General features: G+C 44.1%; 1 protein-coding gene across 1 annotated transcript in view; it reads left to right on the top strand.

The window, feature by feature from the left end:
• LOC126253285 (nucleolin-like) overlaps positions 1-19,611 on the top strand; it is a 40,616-nt gene that overhangs the window by 11,502 nt on the left and 9,503 nt on the right. The window contains exon 3 of the mRNA XM_049954510.1: positions 19,033-19,437. Within this exon, the coding sequence (XP_049810467.1) occupies positions 19,033-19,437 (405 nt within the window). The remainder of the gene's footprint in view (positions 1-19,032; positions 19,438-19,611) is intronic.

Raw genomic sequence — 19,611 nt, 5'->3', positions numbered from 1 at the left:
TACATTTTGTTAATTTAGTAGCCAATAATACTTCAGTTTCCCATTTCCATTCAGTGTTCAACTGAATTACAGTAATGTGTGAGTTACAGATTTCAAGACAGTCTATTGCCCTAGTTAAACGTTACTGTCTTAGTTACATCAGTTAGTGAGTAAATAATTGAGGAGTGAAGGAGACCACCACTCACAGAATAGCAGAAGCATTGAGTAGACAGGCACACACAAAAGAGGAAGAAAACTTTCTCAATTTAGAGAAATGCGCGCACACACACACACACACACACACACACACACACACACACACACACACACACAGAGAGAGAGAGAGAGAGAGAGAGAGAGAGAGAGAGAGAGAGAGAGAGAGAGAGCTGGAAACAGTGCTGCGATTGCATGTCAGCAGGTAGACTACGTACAAGCCATATGTCGGGTGATGATGGTAAGGAGGGGGGGGGGGAGAATGGAGGTAGGAAGAGGGGTTTAGTGAAAAGTTAGGGGCTTGGAGGTAGGCAGCACATTTACTGTTTAGGAATTCGGGAGGGAGGAGTGCCAGGTGAGCAGGGTAGGTATGTGATGCATGGACACCAGAGCTGGTGGGGAGTGGCACATGAATCTGATGCCTAGACATGGATTGGGAGTACAGAGAAAGAGGACACTGTAGGGTGGAGTGTGTTGGGACAGTGAGTTAATGGAGGTTGAGGCCAGAAGGGTTAATAGACTGAAGGATGTGTGTTACAAGGGTAACTCCTGCACACATAATTCAGAAAAGCTGATGGTGGAGGGGAGGATCCAGATGGTCTGGGTTGTAAGACAGCCATTGCAATTGAGCATGCTGTGCAACTGGATGGTCCCTTTTTCCCACAGTTCAGCAGTGGCCATTCGCTCTGGTACATCATTGGTTAGTTGTCACACAAATATAAAAAGCTGTGCAATGACGGCAGAATAATTGGTATATGACATTGCTGCTTTTACAGGTAGCCTTGCCTTTGATGTGGTAGGATAAACCGGTGACTGGACTGGAGTAGGGAATGCTTGGTGGGCGGTGTTGCACCTGACTGTCCGTGTGTCATGTGGGTTGAGATTGTAATTGGAATAAAATGGGGCCCAGATGTTGTGTAGGTTGGGTGGGTAAGGAATGTCACTTACGTAGGGGTGGGAAGGAATTTGTGTAGGATATTCCTCATTCAGGGCTTCAAGATAATCAGATCCCTGGCAAAAGATATGGTTTATTTATTCCATTTCAGGGTGATATTGGATGGTGAGGTAGGATGCTGCTTTGTAGCCGATTCTTGGTGGAGTGGGGGGAGGATATGGTTTGGGAAATTGGTTTGCAGACTAGATTTGGGTGTAGTGTCTGTCTGTAACAGCTCCCATGAAGCCCAGAGCATAATGGGCAAGGGAATTAGTCACTGCAAATGAGACATATACAGGTGAAGAGCCTGTATGGGAGCTATTTTTTGGTATAGAAGGGTTGACAGCTGTCAGAATGAAGATATTGTTTGTGGTTAGTGGGTTTAATATGCACAGAAGTATGAATGAAGCCATCAGATGTGGTCAAAGTCCAGGAAGGTGGCACATTTGGAACCAGATAAAGAGGGTGGTTTTTTTTGGGGGGGGGGGTCTGGGCTAGGTTTCCTCTAGATTACTCATAAAATTGTTTGCATAGGAGGGTGCCTTGCAGATGCCCATGGCTATGCCTCAGATTTATTTACAGGTAAACAATGGATGACTACACACACCAATCCCACATGCCAACATTCCATGTGCCATCTGCAGGAAACCTTCCTAGCCTCCCAGACCCCTCATCTGGTTCAGGTTCATCGATGGTTTCTTTATAATGTGGACTAACTATCAAAACTCCATATCCTCATTCCTTCACAATCTCAACACCTTCAGCTTCACCTGGTCCTTCTCAATCCAACATGCCACCTTCCTGGGCATTGACCACCACCTGTGAATGACTCCATCCTGTGTGTATTAAACTGGCCAACCTCCAACAGTACCTGCATTTGGATTGCTATCATCCCTTCCACACAGGCCCCTGAGGCCATGGTTGATGCCATAAACTCTCAACCAGTGGCAGCAGGTGACACTAAGGCATAACGTGCCTCTTTGATCCCTTCATTTCCTCACTGTGCGTCAACAATATTATTCTCCATTGGAATGCTAGTGGTTTTTCCACCACTTGGCTAAGCTACATCATCTTTTAAGCACATTCCCTGTCTTCCAGAGACTTGGTTTCCAGCAATGCAGACCTCAGCACTTTGTGGATACTAGGGGTGTTTTATAAATCGTGCTGTGTATGACAGGATGTTGGGTGGAGTTTGCACATATGTTCTGGACACACTATATAGCGAACTGGTGCCTCTTGATTAACCTTCAGAGGTTGTGGCTGTTTGGGTAAGGGCATTTTGGGATATTGCCATCTGCAATGTTTATCTCCCTCCCGATGAAGTGTCTTACAACATATTGTTTGCATTGGTTTCAGAGCTCTCACCACCTTTCCTAATTTTGGGTGAATTCAACACCTGTTACGCTCTGTATGGTGGAACAATGATCACTGGCCACAGTAAAGACATAGAAAATTTACTAGCACAACTTGACCTTTGCCTCTTGAATACTGGTACCCCCACACACTTCAGTGTGGTGCATGGAACTTTCTTGGCCATTGACGTTTCCATTTGCAGCCCTTGTTATCTCCCATTCATACACTGGGGAGTTTTTGATGTCCCTTGTGGCAGTCACCACTTCCCAATCTTCCTAACCCTCCCTCAGCATCACTCCCCTGGACATGAGTCCATATGGTCTCTCAACAGTTCTGACTGGGGTGCTTTGCCTCTGCTGTCACCCTTGGCTACCTGCTACATGGAAGTACCACTGAGGCAATCCAGAATACAGCCACGGCCATCCTTTCGACAGCTGATTAGCAACCCTTTGTTCCTCGGGCCTACACTGATGGAAGACAGTACTTTGGTGGTTATCAGAAATCGTAGAGGCTGTTAGAGATCGTGGGTGAGCTCCCTAACGCCATAAGCGGCACCTATCTATGGAGTACCTCATTGCTTTAAGTGGCTTGGTGCCCTGGTCCACCACCTGATAAAAAGATGGAAGCGAGAATTCTGGGAACTGTATGTTTCAGCCATCGGACCATGTATCTCTCCTTCGCAGGTTTGGGCGAAGGTCAGACCTCTCTACTGACATGAGACACCTGCAGGTGTACCTGGTGTTATCTTGAATGCCACTGTCTACACTGACACTGACCCTGATGCCATCGTCAAACATTTTGCTCTGCAGTATGCTTGAGCCTCAGTATCTGAGAATCATCAGCTTGCCTTTAATGTTTTAAGGCAGAGCCAAAGCAATTAAGTTTTACTTCACACCACTTAGAGCCATATAATGCTCCATTCAGTGAGTGGGAATTCTTCAGTGTCCTAGCCCACTGCACTGAAACAGCCCCACATCCGGACCACATCCTCAACCAAATGATGTTGCACCTACCAGCGGAGTGTCAGCACCGTATCCTTGCCATCTTTAACTGCATCTGGAGTGCGGGTGAGTGTCCAGCGCAATGGTGAGAAAGCATCATTGTCCCAGTACTGAAACCAGGTAAGCACCCTCTAGAGATTGACAGGTATCGAAGTCAGTCTCACCAGTGTTCTCTGTAAGTTGCTTGAGCACATGGAGAGCAGGTGGGGCTGTGTTGGCTACTTGAGTCTCAGGGCGTTCTGGCTCCATCCCAGGGTGGTTTTCACCATGGCTGTTCCACTACTGAAAATCTGGTTTACACGGAGCCTGCCATCCGAACAGCTTTTTCCCTAGGTCAACACTTTGTAACTGTTTTCTTCGACCTGTGAAAGGCTTATGACACCATATTTGTGCTACCTTACACAAGTGGGGTCTCTGGTGTCTGCTCCTGATTTTTATCCTAAACATCCTGTTGGACTGTATGTTCCAGTTTTGAATTGATGATTCCCACAGTACCCCCCATACCCCAGAGAATATGGTCCTGCAGCGGTATGTATGGAGTGTCACTCTCTTACAAGTAGCCGTCATTGGTCTAGTAGCAGCTGTGGGGTCCTCAGTATCACCCTCCTTTTACGCTGACGGCCGGCTGCTGGTGGCAGAGCGGTTCTGGCGCTACAGTCTGGAACTGCGCGACCGCTACGGTCGCAGGTTCGAATCATGCCTGGGGCATGGATGTGTGTGTTGTCCTTAGGTTAGTAAGGTTTAAGTAGTTCTAAGTTCTAGGGGACTTATGACCTCAGCAGTTGAGTCCCATAGTGCTCAGAGCCATTTTTACGCTGACGACTTTTGCCTTCTCTGTTGCTCCTCTAGCACAGGCATCACTGAACGTCAACTGCAAGGCGCCATACGAAATACGAAAGATAGTCATGGGCTCGCACTCATGGCTTTCGGTTTCCAGCCGCCAAGACTCACTTCATGCAATTCTGTCTGCATTGTACCGTACCCCACAATTTTTAGGACCGGTCTTTGCTTCTCAGTTGATGTAGATTTCTTGTCTTCACCAGCTTAAGCAGAAGTGCAGGCTGCACCTTAATACACTTTGCTGTCTGAGTAACACCTGTGCAGATCACACTATCCTTTTGCAGCTTTACAAAGCTATGATACAATCCCATCTTGATTATGGGAGTTTGAGATACGGTTCGGCACTGCCCTCAACATTGCAGGTACTGGATCTGATACACCAGTGGCTGGGTTTAACTCAGGATTGGTGCCTTTCAAATTAGCCCTGTGAACAGCTTACTTGTGGGGCTTGGGGTCCCTCCATTGCAGATCAGGTGCCAACAACAGTTTGTCAATTATGCTACCCACATTCACAGCTCTCATAAGCATTCGAACTACCATTCTCTCTTCCCAGACACTGAAATCCATCTCCCACAACGTTGTTCAAGATCAGCGATTATGATTGCAATCCGTATCAAGTTCGTCCTGTCTGAACTCCAGTTTTCTCTTACACCTCCTGCGGTCCCACTCAGGTTTACCTCCATGGTGAGTCCCTCGGCCACAGCTTCATGTTGACGTACCGTAAGGCTCAAAAGACTCTGTCCCCCGAGGACCTCGGCCACCAATTTTTCTCCATCCTTGGTGCATCCCGGGATTCAGTAGTAGTCTATACTGATGGCTTGATGGTTGCTGGTTGCGTGGGCTGTTCTTATGCTCACAAGGGACATACTGAACTGCGTTCCTTGCTAAGTGGCTGTAGCGTTTTCACTGTGGAGTTGGTAGCTGTTCCTCATGCTCTTGAGCATATCTGTTCCTGCACTGATGGGTCGTTTCTCATCTGCAGCAACTCGTTGAGCAGTTTGCGAGCTCTTGACCAGTGTTACCCTAGCCATCCTTTGGCCATTGCTATCCAGGATTCCCTGTATGCCCTCGAACAATATGGACGTTCAGTGACCTTCATAAGGACTCGAGGCCACATCAGAAACCCAGGGAATGAACTTGCCCATAGCCTGGCCAAACTGGCTACCAGTTAACTGACTCTTGATTGGTATTCCGGAAACAGACCTCCGATCTATATTAAGTGTCAAGTTGTAGCAACCTGGAAATCAAAATGGCTCGCTCTGACTTCACCAAACTAACTACAGGTGATAAAGGAGACTACGAATCCGAAGGTCCTTCATGCAGGCCTCTTCCAGGCCTCTTGCAAGGACTCTGCAGTCCTTTGCCGACTCTCCACCGGCTATACCTGGCTGACTCATGGTCATCTCCTCTGTCATGAGGACCCACCCCACTGTCGCCGTGGTTCCCATTTGGTGGTCCATATTTTGTTGGACTGTCCCAACCTAGCCGCCCTGCAGCGGATTGTTTATCTTCCATGACTCGCAACCCCAAGTGTTATGAGATGACGCCTCAGTGACTGACTTAGTTTTATGTTTTATTTGTGAAGGTGACTTTTAACCACTCTTTAAGGGAAGACCACCTAACATTATCAGCCCATGGAGGTTGGTAGAACACTGTTACCTCCTCTGCCCAGACCAGCTGCGGCTGTGCCCTGTCCATGTTACTAGTCTTTCCTAGGCAATCTCTGAGTGCTGTACCTCTGGTAAGTGGCAGGGACTGGAGGATATATGTCCCCTCGTTGCACTCTGCTTCCAGCTGTTCCCTAGATGGGACACCTTGCCTGTCTTTCTCCCCCTCTCTCTCATCTTCTTTTTGTCCCTTATTTCGTCTTTATTGATGTTTTGTAGACCTCGGAACTTTCTTCCCCTGGGTTTTATGCAAAACTACTAGGTCATCAGTCCCTTTTTCCTCAAACAGGCAGATCTGTATGACTGTTGGAGGAAAATTCAGTATTCAGTTTATTCACCATTGACCACTTACAGCGGAATGGATCTGAACATTAAATATACAATTAACAATAACTTTACAGTAAAGTTTTTACAATTTAATTCCTTTTCTTTTAGGAATATTCTTATATACTAATGTCAATGATTACTTCAAAATATTGTTATCTTATAAAATGGGTGTTTGAGTAACCAGTCATAAACCTTAAGTTTGAAAATATTACTGGTCAGTGACCGAGCAGATGCTGGAAGTTTGTTGAAGAGTTTTAAACTCATTATTTTGTGTGAGTTTGCAGTCTTTGTGAGTCTGTGTCTTGGTATGTCGAAGTCTAGTTTGCCTCTGGTGTTGTGGGAATGTATGTTCTCTCTCGTCTTGAACTCATTTTAGTTGCTTTTGACATAAAGCAGTGCTGTGTAGATGTATAGATTCACAACAGTTAATATCATGTGCTTGATAAAGAGGGGGCGGCAGTGTTCCTTGGGCTTAACTTTGCTCATTATTCTGATTACTTTTTTTGGCAAGAATGTCCCCATAACAATATGCCGTAGGAAATGTGTGACTGAAAGAGGCCAAAATATACCACCTTTAGATACTCATCAGTGACTACATCTGTCAGTCTCCAGATGAGATAACACACTCTTGCTATTCTCTTGCAGATATGGCTAATGTGTTCCTCCCAGTTTAATTTTGAATCAATGTGGAATCCTAACAATTTTATTGATTTGCTTTCAACAGCTGTAGTTAAACCCAGAATTAGTTCTTGTGATTTATCAGGATTACACAGGAGTTCATTAGAAGAAAACCAATCCATTACTAGTTCTAGTTTTTCCTGTGTTGCCTGATGCAGTTCTGTTGTCATGGTGTGTATTGAGCAATGTTGTATCATCTGCATAACACACAATTCAATTTGCTCCTACATAGTAAGGTAAGTCATTAATTGCAATGATGAACAGAAAAGGACCTAGGACCGAGCCCTGAGGCACTCCAGTCTGGACTTCCTTCAGTGAGGAACATCTATTTTTAATTGATACAAACTGTCCCCTGTTACTTAAGTATGATTCGATTACATCCAAAGATGGTTTTTGTATGCCATAAAATTCCAGTTTTGCAAGTAGGGTGTTAGATGGTATGCAGTCGAAGGCTTTGCTAAGATCACAAAGTACGACTGATACTAGATCCTTATTTTCGAATGCAGTTAACACCTGGTTAACAACTTCAGTGACAGCAGTAGTGGTATTTTTACCATGTTGGTATGCAAACAGTCTGTTGGAGAGGAGATCATGCTTATCAAAATAGTTATTTAGTTGACTGTACATTACATATTCAAAAACTTTAGAGAAAATTGGGACAATAGAAACTGGTCGATAGTTTTGGGGCAGATGCCTATCTCCATTTTTAAAGACTGGTATCACTTTAGCTGTTTTGAGCGCATCTGGGAAAACTCCAGATTCTAAACACACATTAAAAATGAAAGAAAGAGGTTGACAGATAAGGTGTATTATTTTTTTCATTACATAGTTAGAAAACCAATAACAGTCCATACTTTTGGAGTTGGTGAACCTTGCCACAGCTTTTACAATATCCTCTGGGGTGACAACATTCCAGTGGAAAGTATGCATCCTATGGGGCACAGCACCAAGATGATCTAGTGCACAAGTGCCACTTTGCTTGATTTTGTTTTTCAGCGCACTCACTGAGGTTAGGAAGTAATTATTTACTTCTTCTGGGACCAGCATTGCATCTTGTGTATGGGTTTGTAAATTATATTGGTTGATGATGTCCCATGCTGCTTTACATTTGTTGGGAGCACTTTCAATGTAATGTTCACATGCTTGTTTTTTGGCCAAGGACAGTTCGTCTTTGTAGATTTTTTTACATTTTAGATAAGCTCTATAAGAAGTATTATCTAACTCAGGTCCTTGTTTACAAGAATTTTTATATATTCTGTACAGTCTAAGCATCTCCTCCCTAGTGAGAGCTAGCTCATCAGTATACCATTTTAGCTGTTTGTTTTTCTGTTTATGCTTAGGGCTACTTTTGATTAATGGTGAGCAGGAGTACCATGACTCTAAGTATTTCCAGGAAGTTGTTAAACACCATTTCACCAGCACCCTCCTCAGGTTGTGCATTGTATACAAAGTCCCGGTTAACATCAGATATTCTGTCAATAAATAAATTAATATATTCATCTTTCTGCCCTCTTACCCATGTGGCATTAGACTTGATTCTGACTGATTTGTCTGATTTTGGCAACTGATCACAGGAGAGTGTTAAAATCAGTGGTTCATGATCAGCTAGGGCTCCACTGGCAAGTCTGACGTCATACATATCTCTAGAAAAATTTACTATAATATTATCTAAGCACGCCTTATCCCGTGTTGGTGTGTAATTTGTACATTGTAAATTTAGTGATCTTAAGATATTAAAAAACGTTCTAGTAACATGTTCATCACTGTTGGCCATTTCAATGTTGAAATCGCTACAGATAATTAGTTTTATGTTAGATTTTAGTATTTTCCTCATAAGCAGCTCAAATCTTTCGAAAAATGTATTTACATCTCCTCCTGGTGATCTATATAAGCTAACGATTATGGTATTCTCTACGTTTAGTCTTATACAGCTAAATTCTCCATCTAGTTCTGCACAGTAAGAGCTAACATCTATTTTAGTAAACATTATACTATCTTTAACAAATATTAGCGCACCTCCATTCTTTCTTTCACTTCTACACATAATGTCTCAAACAGCATACGCTTGAGGAACAAAATATTGTACTTGATCTTCTGTCAGCCAATGTTCTGAGATACAAACAACATCAACGTTTTCAATACTGCAAAAATGTACTAATTGTAATACTTTGTTCCTAATGCAGCGAATGTTCGTTTGCATCACAGTAACAGATTTATCTTTATTGTTTATTGTCTGTGAACACTCTCTCATTCGAATGTCGCTTTTAGCACCTAGTTCAAGTACAGGAGGTTTATTACCCTCGGATTCACAGGCTTTTATACTAAAAAATGACGTGCCTTCCAGGTATTACTCAAACCGCTACTTTCATAGATTGTTTTATTCCGTGTGAGTCTTTCTTTAATTATTTCATTGACACGTTCGCACACAAACTTTTTCCCTTCATAGTTTAGGTGGTGCCCATGTCTGGTATGAAGGTTATGCTACAGTTTACTTACATCGACCACGGCACAATTTGCGTATTCAGGGCAAAGTTTCTTTATTTTAATATTCGTTCTTCAAATTTCTTTATTAACGCACGAACTATAGATTAGATCGTGCCATGAGGCACTGTAGGAACAACTGTATTCCTTGATTTATTTTTTTCGAGAAAGTTCTGATGCACTTTTACGCAGACATCTGCTTCATTTTTCGCAACATCATTTGATACCATTATGCATACGACAGTCATTTTCTTGCGTGGATTTTGTTTGAATGCAAGGGTCTAAAATGTGTTTAGTTCCTGCTCCAGGTTTAACAACACTGGTCACTGCTAAGTCTCGATTTATTTCTCGAAACATACTTAATAAATTCCTACCATGGCTGTCTGTCAGAAAAAGCACACTGTTCTATTTACCTGTTTTTCCACGTTTATCAGCATTTTTCCCAGAATGATTATTCGTTTTCAGTGCATTGTCTTTTGAATGGTCTGGATCATTTACACTGGCTTTAACACTGTCACTGGACTGCAGAACACCGTATTTGTTTTTATCCGTAAATGTAACTGCTGTTGCAAAGTTCGTTTTTATTTTTCCAGCTAAAGTCCTACCTTTGTGACTCACTTCTGTCCACTCGGATGATTTGTGCCTTTTGTCAGGTGCCACTTTGCTTGATTTGTTCTTCGACCGTAGTTCCCGATTTTCATTCTTGAGTGTGGTGATTTCACTTCTTAAAGTGTTGACTAAGAATTGTAGACCTGAAACTCCTTCTCTTAGTTATTTTGATGTTACAATTCTCGCAAACTCCCTTTTTTAGCACATAACTGTAACTTTTTCTCGTATTAGAGTTACACACTTCTACACTCGCGGCCAAAAAGGGTCTGATGACCTCGTAATTTTGTCCCTTTAGTCATCCGACCAACCAACCAACTTTCCACACTAAAAAATTGATTTGATATACTCTCGCCACCCATGAATGGTGTATCTGCAGTATACAGTATGCTGAAGCTCTCATGATTACACTCACAGACAAGTATTTACCCCCCAAACCAAGTACACAAACAGATATCCTGTGTCTCATCTTCACCCACCACTGATCCTTCCATTGTCCCTAAGAATCGGCAATCGGCTGCAAGTGTGTTCCACCCCCCCTCCCCATTAGTCACCATCACTGTTGACTGGAACAACTGTACCATATCCTTTGCCATATCCTAAACAAGAGCCTTCCCGTCCCTACTTTACTTTAGTGGTATTCTGTCACCCTCCTAAACTCCTGACCACAGGGATTATATTACTATTGAAGACCCAGGTGCAAGACCTGCTCAATCCACCCACCCAGGACTTAAGTCATCAGTCCGGTCACAGGCTTATCCTACCTCATCAGAGGCAGGGACACCTGTGAAAGAAGCTATGTCATATAGCAATCTGCTGCAGTCACTGCACAGCTTTTTATGTTGGTATGACAACCAACTAGTAGTCCGTCAGAATGAGTGCACTCCACAGAACTGTGGCCAAGAATGAATTTGACCACCCAGTGGCATAACGTGTAACTGAGAACAACATACTAAATTTCAGTGCCTGCTACACAACCTGGGCCACGTGGGTACTTCTCTCCACCACCACCTTTTCTGGCAAAAGTTATCCTTGTAAAGATCAGTCAGTCCTGTAACCCTTCTGGCCTTGATCTCCATTAACCCACTGTTCCCGCACACTCCATCCAACAGTTCCTCTTCTTCTGTCCTCTCCCCCTTCCAGTTTGACTCCATGTTGCCCCCTGCCCCATCCCACCCTGCTAGGTCAGCAGCATGTGTAGCCAATCTGTGTGATGGGGCTGTTACATGTCCATCTGGCTGAGCCCCTTGACAACACAGGGATCACACTTTTCCTAACCGAGCTGTTACCTCCCCATGTATGCCTAGGAGTGGTTGCTTATCATTTTGGAGCATCAGAACTGGCAATGGCTGCCATGTCAGATGGCGTTTTCTGTGGATGGTTGACTCCCATGGGGAGAGCTCATGATCAGAGTGAGTGGTATCGAGGCAGATGCTTTGTGTATGAAACTCCAAAAAACGGACTGTTCGTCCCTTCTCTGGCTATTCTCTGGGAGGAGGGCAAGGCTTGCTCGCTTGGTGTGAAGCACTTTACCCACTACCTGGCGTGCACTAGGACTGATGGGGACACTTCCTCTGCCACCAAGCCATTTTGTGGAAAATATCGAGGACAAGTTTGGTGAAGTGGTGTCTCAGTAAGATGGAGTCAGGTTCACTGTTGATCAAAACTACTTCTGCAGCCCTTCGTGCTTGTGACCATCTTGGCGATATCCCGATGTCCGTTACTCACCACCAGTCTTCGACTGTGGTTCAGGTAGACATTTTACATAGGGACCTCATACTTCAAACCAAGGAATTCTGGGCCAATCTGGAAGTAGGGGGCGTTCACTTTGTTTGGTGTGTTCCGAAAGGTCGTAAGGACAATCACACAGATACTGGCACATTTATTCTGGCATTTGAGGGTGATACCCCCTGGACAAGGTCAGGGTTACCTGTTATCGATGTACTGTGAAGCAGTACGTCCTGCCACTCATGCGATGTTTTCAGTGCTTGCGTACCAGGCGTGTCTTCAAACTTTACCGTGGAGCTTCTGTGCGGTGAATGTGGACATCTACTCCATGAGGGGAGCTCCTGTACTCCACCATCCTGTGTGTTAATTGTCACAACCATTACTCTCCACACTCGCCAGATTTTCCAGCTTACAAGAGAGAAAAGAAGATACAAGAATACAAGTTCCTGGATCATCTTATTTTATACTGAGGCTCGTCAAAAATATGACCAACTTAGCCTCTGTTACATCCTTTCTCCCTTCTACCTCTTCCTTGCCCCAGTACCACCCCTCTCTCCTCTCCCCCTCCCCCGCAGTTCCCATGCCCTCTCCTGTGGGTGCTTCTACCTCTTCCTTGCCCCAGTACCACCCCTCTCTCCTCTCCCCCTCCCCCGCAGTTCCCATGCCCTCTCCTGTGGGTGCTGCTCCCCCTCCCTGGCTGAAGTAGTTCTCCCCTTCTCCAGCACCTGCCGATGATGGGGTTTCCTTCAGGAACCCTCCCCTCGGCATCTCTCAGGCCGGAGGCCAGCTGCCACAATGCGACCAAGGGACGCAAACTTTGTGTGCCCCTAAGGTCACATGCTCTTTTGCTTCCAGATCTTGCAGAAGCTTGCTCTCCCTCTGTGCCCTGCCCTTCTCAACCTTTGAAAGAGGAGGAGGAGGAGAAGAAGAAGTAGTAGTAGTAGTAGTAGTAGTAGTAGTAGTAGTAGTAGTAGTCCCAGGACGCGTCCCCTCCCCAGTGCATCCGGAGGTGCCACTTTCCCTCTTGCAACCTGAGCCTGTCGTCTTATTTATGGATGTCAACCTATACTTGTTGGTGATGGTTGGTGACCGCTGGTGTGATTGGCTCCAACCCATTCACTGCCCGTTTGGATACCCGCTCCATGATCATTCAATGGAACTGTAATTGCTACTACTGTCACCTCCCAGAGTTGCAATACCTTATTGCCTGTTACTCGGCAGCTTATGTCGTTCCCAAGGAATCTCATTTTAATGATACGAACTCACCATCCCTTCATGGGTTTTGTGCTTTGTCGGAACTGGGTTGGCCCTTTAGGGATGTCCAGTGGTGTATGCGCGTTAGTCCATTTGGGTTGGCTAGGACTCTGCTGTCACAGTTTGCAATTTCTATCATCGTCCTGACAGGCTGCCCTAACGTCCTTCTTCAGCAACTCCCCCTACCATCCTTTTCATTGGGGATTTTAGTGCCCATCAGCCTTTGCAGGACAGCGCTTCATCTAGCCTGGGGTCTCCTCATTGAACAATTTCTTGCAGACAGCGACCTGTGCCTTCTTAAGTATGGTTCCCGTACTCATTTTAGTTTTGTATATACCATCTCTCTGCCATTGGTCTTTCGCTCTCTTTCCCTCCCCTTCTTCCTTCTTGACACTGTTCATCATACGATGACCTGTGTGATAGCGACCCATTCCTGTAGATTCCCTTGTTCCCTTCCTGCCTCTCGATGACCAATTTACCCCACTGGGCTTACCATCATGCTTACTGCCCTCTATATACCTCCTGGTTCATGTTTCCACCTTTGTCAGGTTGCATTGATGAAGTTGTTTGTGATCTGTCCGACAAAATAATCCACTCTGCAGTTCCCAACTTCATGAGCTCCAATCTTTGTCACCTAGCTCTGTGGTGGAGCGGGGAAAACTGCCCCCCCCCCCCCTCCTCCGGAAACAGCGGGCTAGAACTTCCCGCTTATGTTTTACCCCATCAGGTGGAATCCTATAGTGAACCTTTTACTGAATGAGAGTTTTTTTTCTGGCATACTCTTCTTCCCATGATTCAACTCCTGGCCCTGATTCCATCCATAACCAATTGCTTCAGTGGTCAATTCTCCACAATGACAGTATCTCCTCCAAGTGTGAAACCATATTTGGCTCCAAGGTATTTTCCCCTTTCAATGGAGAGACAGTGTTGTGGTTCCTGTCCTTAAGCCTGACAAGAATATGTCGTTCCTTGATAGTTACCAGCCCACCAGCCTTTACCAATGCTCTGTGTAAGTTATTTGAAAGGATGATGGCTCATCAGTGCAATTGGGTCCTTGAATTGCGGACCTTTTATCTCCCTAACAGTGTGGCTTTTCGGAGAGATGGTCCCCAATCAATCATTTGCTTCCATTGGAAACCACAGTTCGGCAGGCCTTTTCTCGGCGCCACCATCTTGTCTCAGTTTTCTTTGATCTTCGTAAGGCCTACAACACAACTTAGCATCATCACATCCTCCTTACACTCTATGAATGGGGTCTTCGGGGCCCTCTCTCGATGTTTGTTCACCAGTTCCTCTCCCACTAGTCAGTCAAGAGTCTGAATTCGCACTGTTCTCAGCGCCCTGCGGACCCAGCAGAAATGGCGCTCCACAGGCCTCAGTATTAAGTGTCCTTTCTCTAATGACTATTAATGGACTTGGGGCCTCTGCCGGACCATTGGTCACCCCTGCTCTGTATGTGGATAACTTCTGTATTTGGGCTAGCTCTTACTCAGTAGCATCTGTGGAACGACAGCTCCAGAGTACCATCCAATGTGCGTCCACATGGACACACTTGCACGGTTTTCAGTTCTCCCCCTTTAAGTCAAGGGTGGTGCACTTCTGTCACCATACTGCAGTCCATCCTGATCTGGAGCTCTGCCTCAATGCCCAATGCCTGACTGTTGTCACCCAGTTCTGTTTCTTGGGTCTTCTTTTTGACAACAAGCTTACTTGGTTGCCCCATATCTGTAATCTGGAGGTTGACTGGGTAAGCTCAGTGTCCGTCGCTTCCTTGCTCACACCTGTTTGGGGGTGGATCATTTGAGTTTTCTCTGTCTTAGTTTCTGTTCCATCTGGACTATGGCTGTCAAGTTTCTGGAACAGCTGCCCCTTCCACATTGCTTCTCCTGGAACTGGTTCACCATTGTGGTATACATTTAACCAAGGGTGCCTTTCACTCTAGTGTTGTTGATAGTCCTGTGATTGACACTGGGATCCTTTCCCTTTTGATTCGGTGGTCCCCGATCCTGGTTTCTTGTGCCATCATTATCCATTCTTCCCTGCTCACACTTCCTATTCTATTCGCAGCTTTGTGCCATCACCCATCCGCTTCCCGCTCTCAGGTTGGTTTACCAGTCAGGCTCTGCCTCACTTCTGTCCACCATGACTTCCCTCTCTTCTCCTTGTCCTCTTGCTCACATTCTCTCCCGAACGCACCCCCCCCCCCCCCCGCCCCGTTTCATTGTTCGTTCCATCTTAAGATAGTTTCAGGTTTCCATTGTTTTTTATACTGATGGCTCTAAATCCACTGATCGTGTTGGGTACGCCTTCACATTGCCTGTTGGCACGGAATGCCCACTCTTGCCAGCCACGTGTGGGGTGTTTACTGCAGAATTGATGGCCATCTATCAGGCCCTGTGTTTTATTAAACAATCCTGCCTCACTAGAGCTTTTTTATATATGGTCTCAATGAGTGGCCTTAAGAGTCTCGCTTGGTGTCATTCCCGCCACCCCTTGGTCTCTGCCTGCCACAACATTCTTGCTGATGGTGGTGATGCTGCTTGTTTGGTTGAGTTCCTTTGTGTCTCTGGTCACATAGGTATCTCGGGCAATGAACTTGTGATCATTTGGCTGGGGTGGGGGGTCACGACCACCTACTCACAACCCCATTGTTCTCTGGTTCTCTGTGACCTGTCTGGGGGTGGATTTACTGGTTTACATAAAATCCCTTTTTGCTCAATTGTGGGCTTACTCAGGGGAGGCTACACCCTCATCTAATAAACATGGCATCATCAAGGAGACTCCCACCATGTGGCAGTCTTACCTCTGCATCTCCTTGCAGGAATCTACCATCCTGTGCCATCTTCATATAGGCCATACTAAGTTGATGTGTAGTTTTTTACTCCACAATGAGCCTCCCCACCCTTTGTAGTTGTGGGGGTCCACCCAAGGTGATCCATATTTTGCTGGACTGCATCTGTCTTTTGACCTTTCACTCTAAATATGCCCTCCCACATTCTTTGTCTCAGGTGTTAGAGGACGCCCCTCGCTCGGTTACGTCTTCTCAGGGTGTTTTTTTCTTCCCCCAGAAAGTGGTTTGTACTCTCAGGTGTAAGTCCTTGGATCTTCCTGGAAAAACAGACACCATGCAGTCATATATAATTAATATGCATAGCTGGCCAATGGATCTACTTTCTTCAGTGGGGATGCACAAATACATCCGATCTCCTATGGGTATCTCAGAGTAACGAACATGGAGTCAGTGGACAGGAACTGCAGATAGGTGGCACTTGATGGGAATGTGGATCGGCCCTGAGGCCTGCCGAGACAGTCCACGCAGTTGCAATAATGCTGTGTCCTGAATGGCGCAGTGGTTAATGTACCTGCCTAGTAAGGGGGAGATCCTGGGTTTGAATCCTGGTTTGGTACACATTTTCGATTGTTGCCACTGATTCCGTGTAATGTTCCACTGCAGCTGATAGCAGTGATCATCTCCAATTTACATATAACATTTCACAGCTGCGGATTCTGCATGGTGTCTGTTCTTTGAGATATTTCCGAAAAACACACACCACCCAATCATATAATTTTACTTTAGCATGCTAATGCAGAATGATATTGCAACAATAAAAAATAAACAATAGAGTAATACCAAAATAAATCTTTAGTTTTTAAGAAATTGCATTTACAACAAAACACAGCAGTCGCACAGAATTGTCTGCCGACAGCAAAATGTATGAAAGGCTTTAGGACGAAGACTATGAATTGCTGTGTAACAAAACACTCTTTTTGATGAGTGTGACGTCGCAACTGTTTACATTTCTTAAGTCCGCTTTACACCGAAGCAAACACAAGCAAATGTGCTTTCGCAAGTAATGTGCAGAGGGTTCGATCATGGACCATCATTTACTTGTACGTGTGAATAAGCGTTTATAGTGAGCAAACAGAAGAGAGCATATGATATGTTTTACTTTTTGGCACTAAAACATCATTGTGGAAAAGTTGCTTAACATGTGTTCAGTACAGCGTGATGGAGAAAAGAAACATACAGCTTGATTTATTTTGCATAGCAACCACGCTGTTGGTCATGAAAGCAAAACGACATACACAGAAAACTGTGAGGGTCTGAATTTTTGCACGGGTGTGAAAGAAGTGGTGGATTTGCCCTGATTTGTGATTTACAGCTGTGAAAATCGTTGCTTTATTCCAAATGGGCGATTTTCACCTTCTCCTAGGTGCTATTGAATCGAAGATTTCAAAGCAAGATGCAAGTTATCAACAATCCTTATCAGCAGAAGAAAGGCTGACATTTTTGCTGCAATTCTTAGCAACAGGTGACAGTTACACTACCCTCAAATATCTGTTTCATGTATTGACCTGACCTTTTTCCCAAACAATTTTGTATGTATTTGTGAAACAATCATTAATTTTATAAAGATGAGTGTGAGGGAAATTCAGTTGTGAAAAATTAGTAATGTAATGTAAAAAATATGAAAACAAGGGTATTTTCATATGGAAAAATATGTATTCCATCTGGGAAATTGTGTTTTTTAACAAGGAAATCCAGGTGGTTCACACATCCAGTTAGCTTGGGCTAAAAGTGTAATTGTGGGTGTGTTCAACAAAACATATCCATTTAGTTGTCCCTTGATGCAATGGGTGTGTTGTTGTGGAAACTTGCTGGTGTAACTGTGTGGAAAAATTAAAAGAATGCAGTTACTGTTCAGCAGATAAGCCCTGGCACAGATGGGAGAATCTTGGCCCAGTGACTCAAAAACCATGTTTTTATTACTTCATAACTGTAACATCTGCCTCATTGGCTCAGCCAGCCATTGTCTTGGCTGTCAGTCACTGCATCTTTCACTGCTCCATAAAAACACAAATCTCTTAAGTCCAGCAACAGTATCATCACAAAGTCAGCTCCTACCATGTCCATGTCCCACAGTTTTGCTTTCCTTCTATGGCACACCATTGGTGATGAGCAATTTCTCTCCCTTCCTGCAGAGAGGATACACACAGGCACTAATATCCTTACATGGTTCACAAAAATTGATCTTCTGTCTCCTCCTCTCACTGCTAATGTTCCCAGCACACCCACTTAAAACTGCAAAGACTTGGGGTACCCTCTTCCTTTATGTGAAATAAGAGTATCCTCTGGCAAGGTTAATATAGGTAACTACTATTATTTCTTATAATGCTCAGCATTGATTCAATGTCTTCATTTTTTAAGCCAATTTTTAGATTTTAATTTTATATTTTGGGAATGTGTCAAGAGTTAAATACATTTGCCTTAAGCAATATGACACACTTAGTTTCTTGCTCATTTGTGTATACATCATTCATCTACCTCACAATACTTTAGATTGTCTGTTGGCAGCGATGTCATTTTTAAATAAAATCTATAAAAGTAAAAGCTGTTCATATCATCTAGTTAACAGTGTTATTGGCTGTCATATGCAGTTCTTCCATTTGAAGATTCCAACTCGATTTCATAACACATTGCCAACATCCTTTCTATATTGTGCGTAAGATAAGCAGTTTGTGAATAATAATCATTGAACTTTGCGAATGTTCCTCACCTAAAACAGCGCTTCCATGCTCCAGATGTTTGGTTCTCATATTCCACTGCAAATTGAGCAAGTCAGCTGTTTGCTAGGTATTGCTATTTTTTATGCTTGCTGTTTATGTGTTTCAAAATTTAATTATATAAAGACAGAGCTGAAGAGTTCACTTTGAAATTACTTTGTAGCCCTGTTGGTTACAAGGCTCCTTTTTTGGATACATACTGTGCAGAAGTTACTCATGTATTTGTTCGTAAGTGTCAAACCAGTAGCGCTTCAGCATGTTATATACTAGTGTCATTTGTCTTTGTTAAAACTAATTTTCTTTAGTAAAAACGTTTTTTACAACAGCACAATATTTATATGGTTTGTATAATGCCCTCAGTTCCAGTAAATAGTATGTTGCAATAAAAAGTTACTTTATTTTCTAGGCAAGGGGAGGACGGAGGCAATCGTCACGTCGTGGACGTACACCAGTCAGTGCAAAGAAACCTAGACTAGCTGAACCACGAACCAGTGAAGACGAAGACGAGGAGGAGGAAGAGGAAGAACCAGAAGAAGGAGATGAGGAAGATGAAGAGGAAGGAGGAGATGAGGAGGAGGATGAAGAGGAGGAAAGTCAACCAGAGAGTGACGAAGAAAATGATAAAGCTAAAAAGAAGAAAGGTCGTGGAGGAAACACCGCTGTGCGAGGTGGAAGAGGTCGTGGGAAAAAAAATACTACCACAACCATACCACCATGCGCTTTTGCAAAGGACAAGGGAGCTGAAACAGATATTTCCTCTACAACAGGATCGGAAAATGCATTACCAACACCAGTGGAGAAAGAATTCACTGTAAGTATTTGGAGTTTGTGTGGCTGATATGTGAAATATATTTTTTCTCTCATGACTGCATTATATAATTTAGAAATATTAGAACTGCACTTCCTTATATTGCTAATGTTGTAATATGGTGTAAGGGTTGGTTTGTTGGACATTCTAATGCTGTAGTGCGCCTGTACACTTTGA

This window comes from Schistocerca nitens, chromosome 4 (genome assembly GCF_023898315.1).
Source record: "Schistocerca nitens isolate TAMUIC-IGC-003100 chromosome 4, iqSchNite1.1, whole genome shotgun sequence".
NCBI classification, from domain to species: Eukaryota; Metazoa; Arthropoda; class Insecta; order Orthoptera; family Acrididae; genus Schistocerca; species Schistocerca nitens.
The sequence above is the reverse complement of the archived record's forward strand: the minus strand, read 5'-3'. Positions and strand labels throughout refer to the sequence as shown.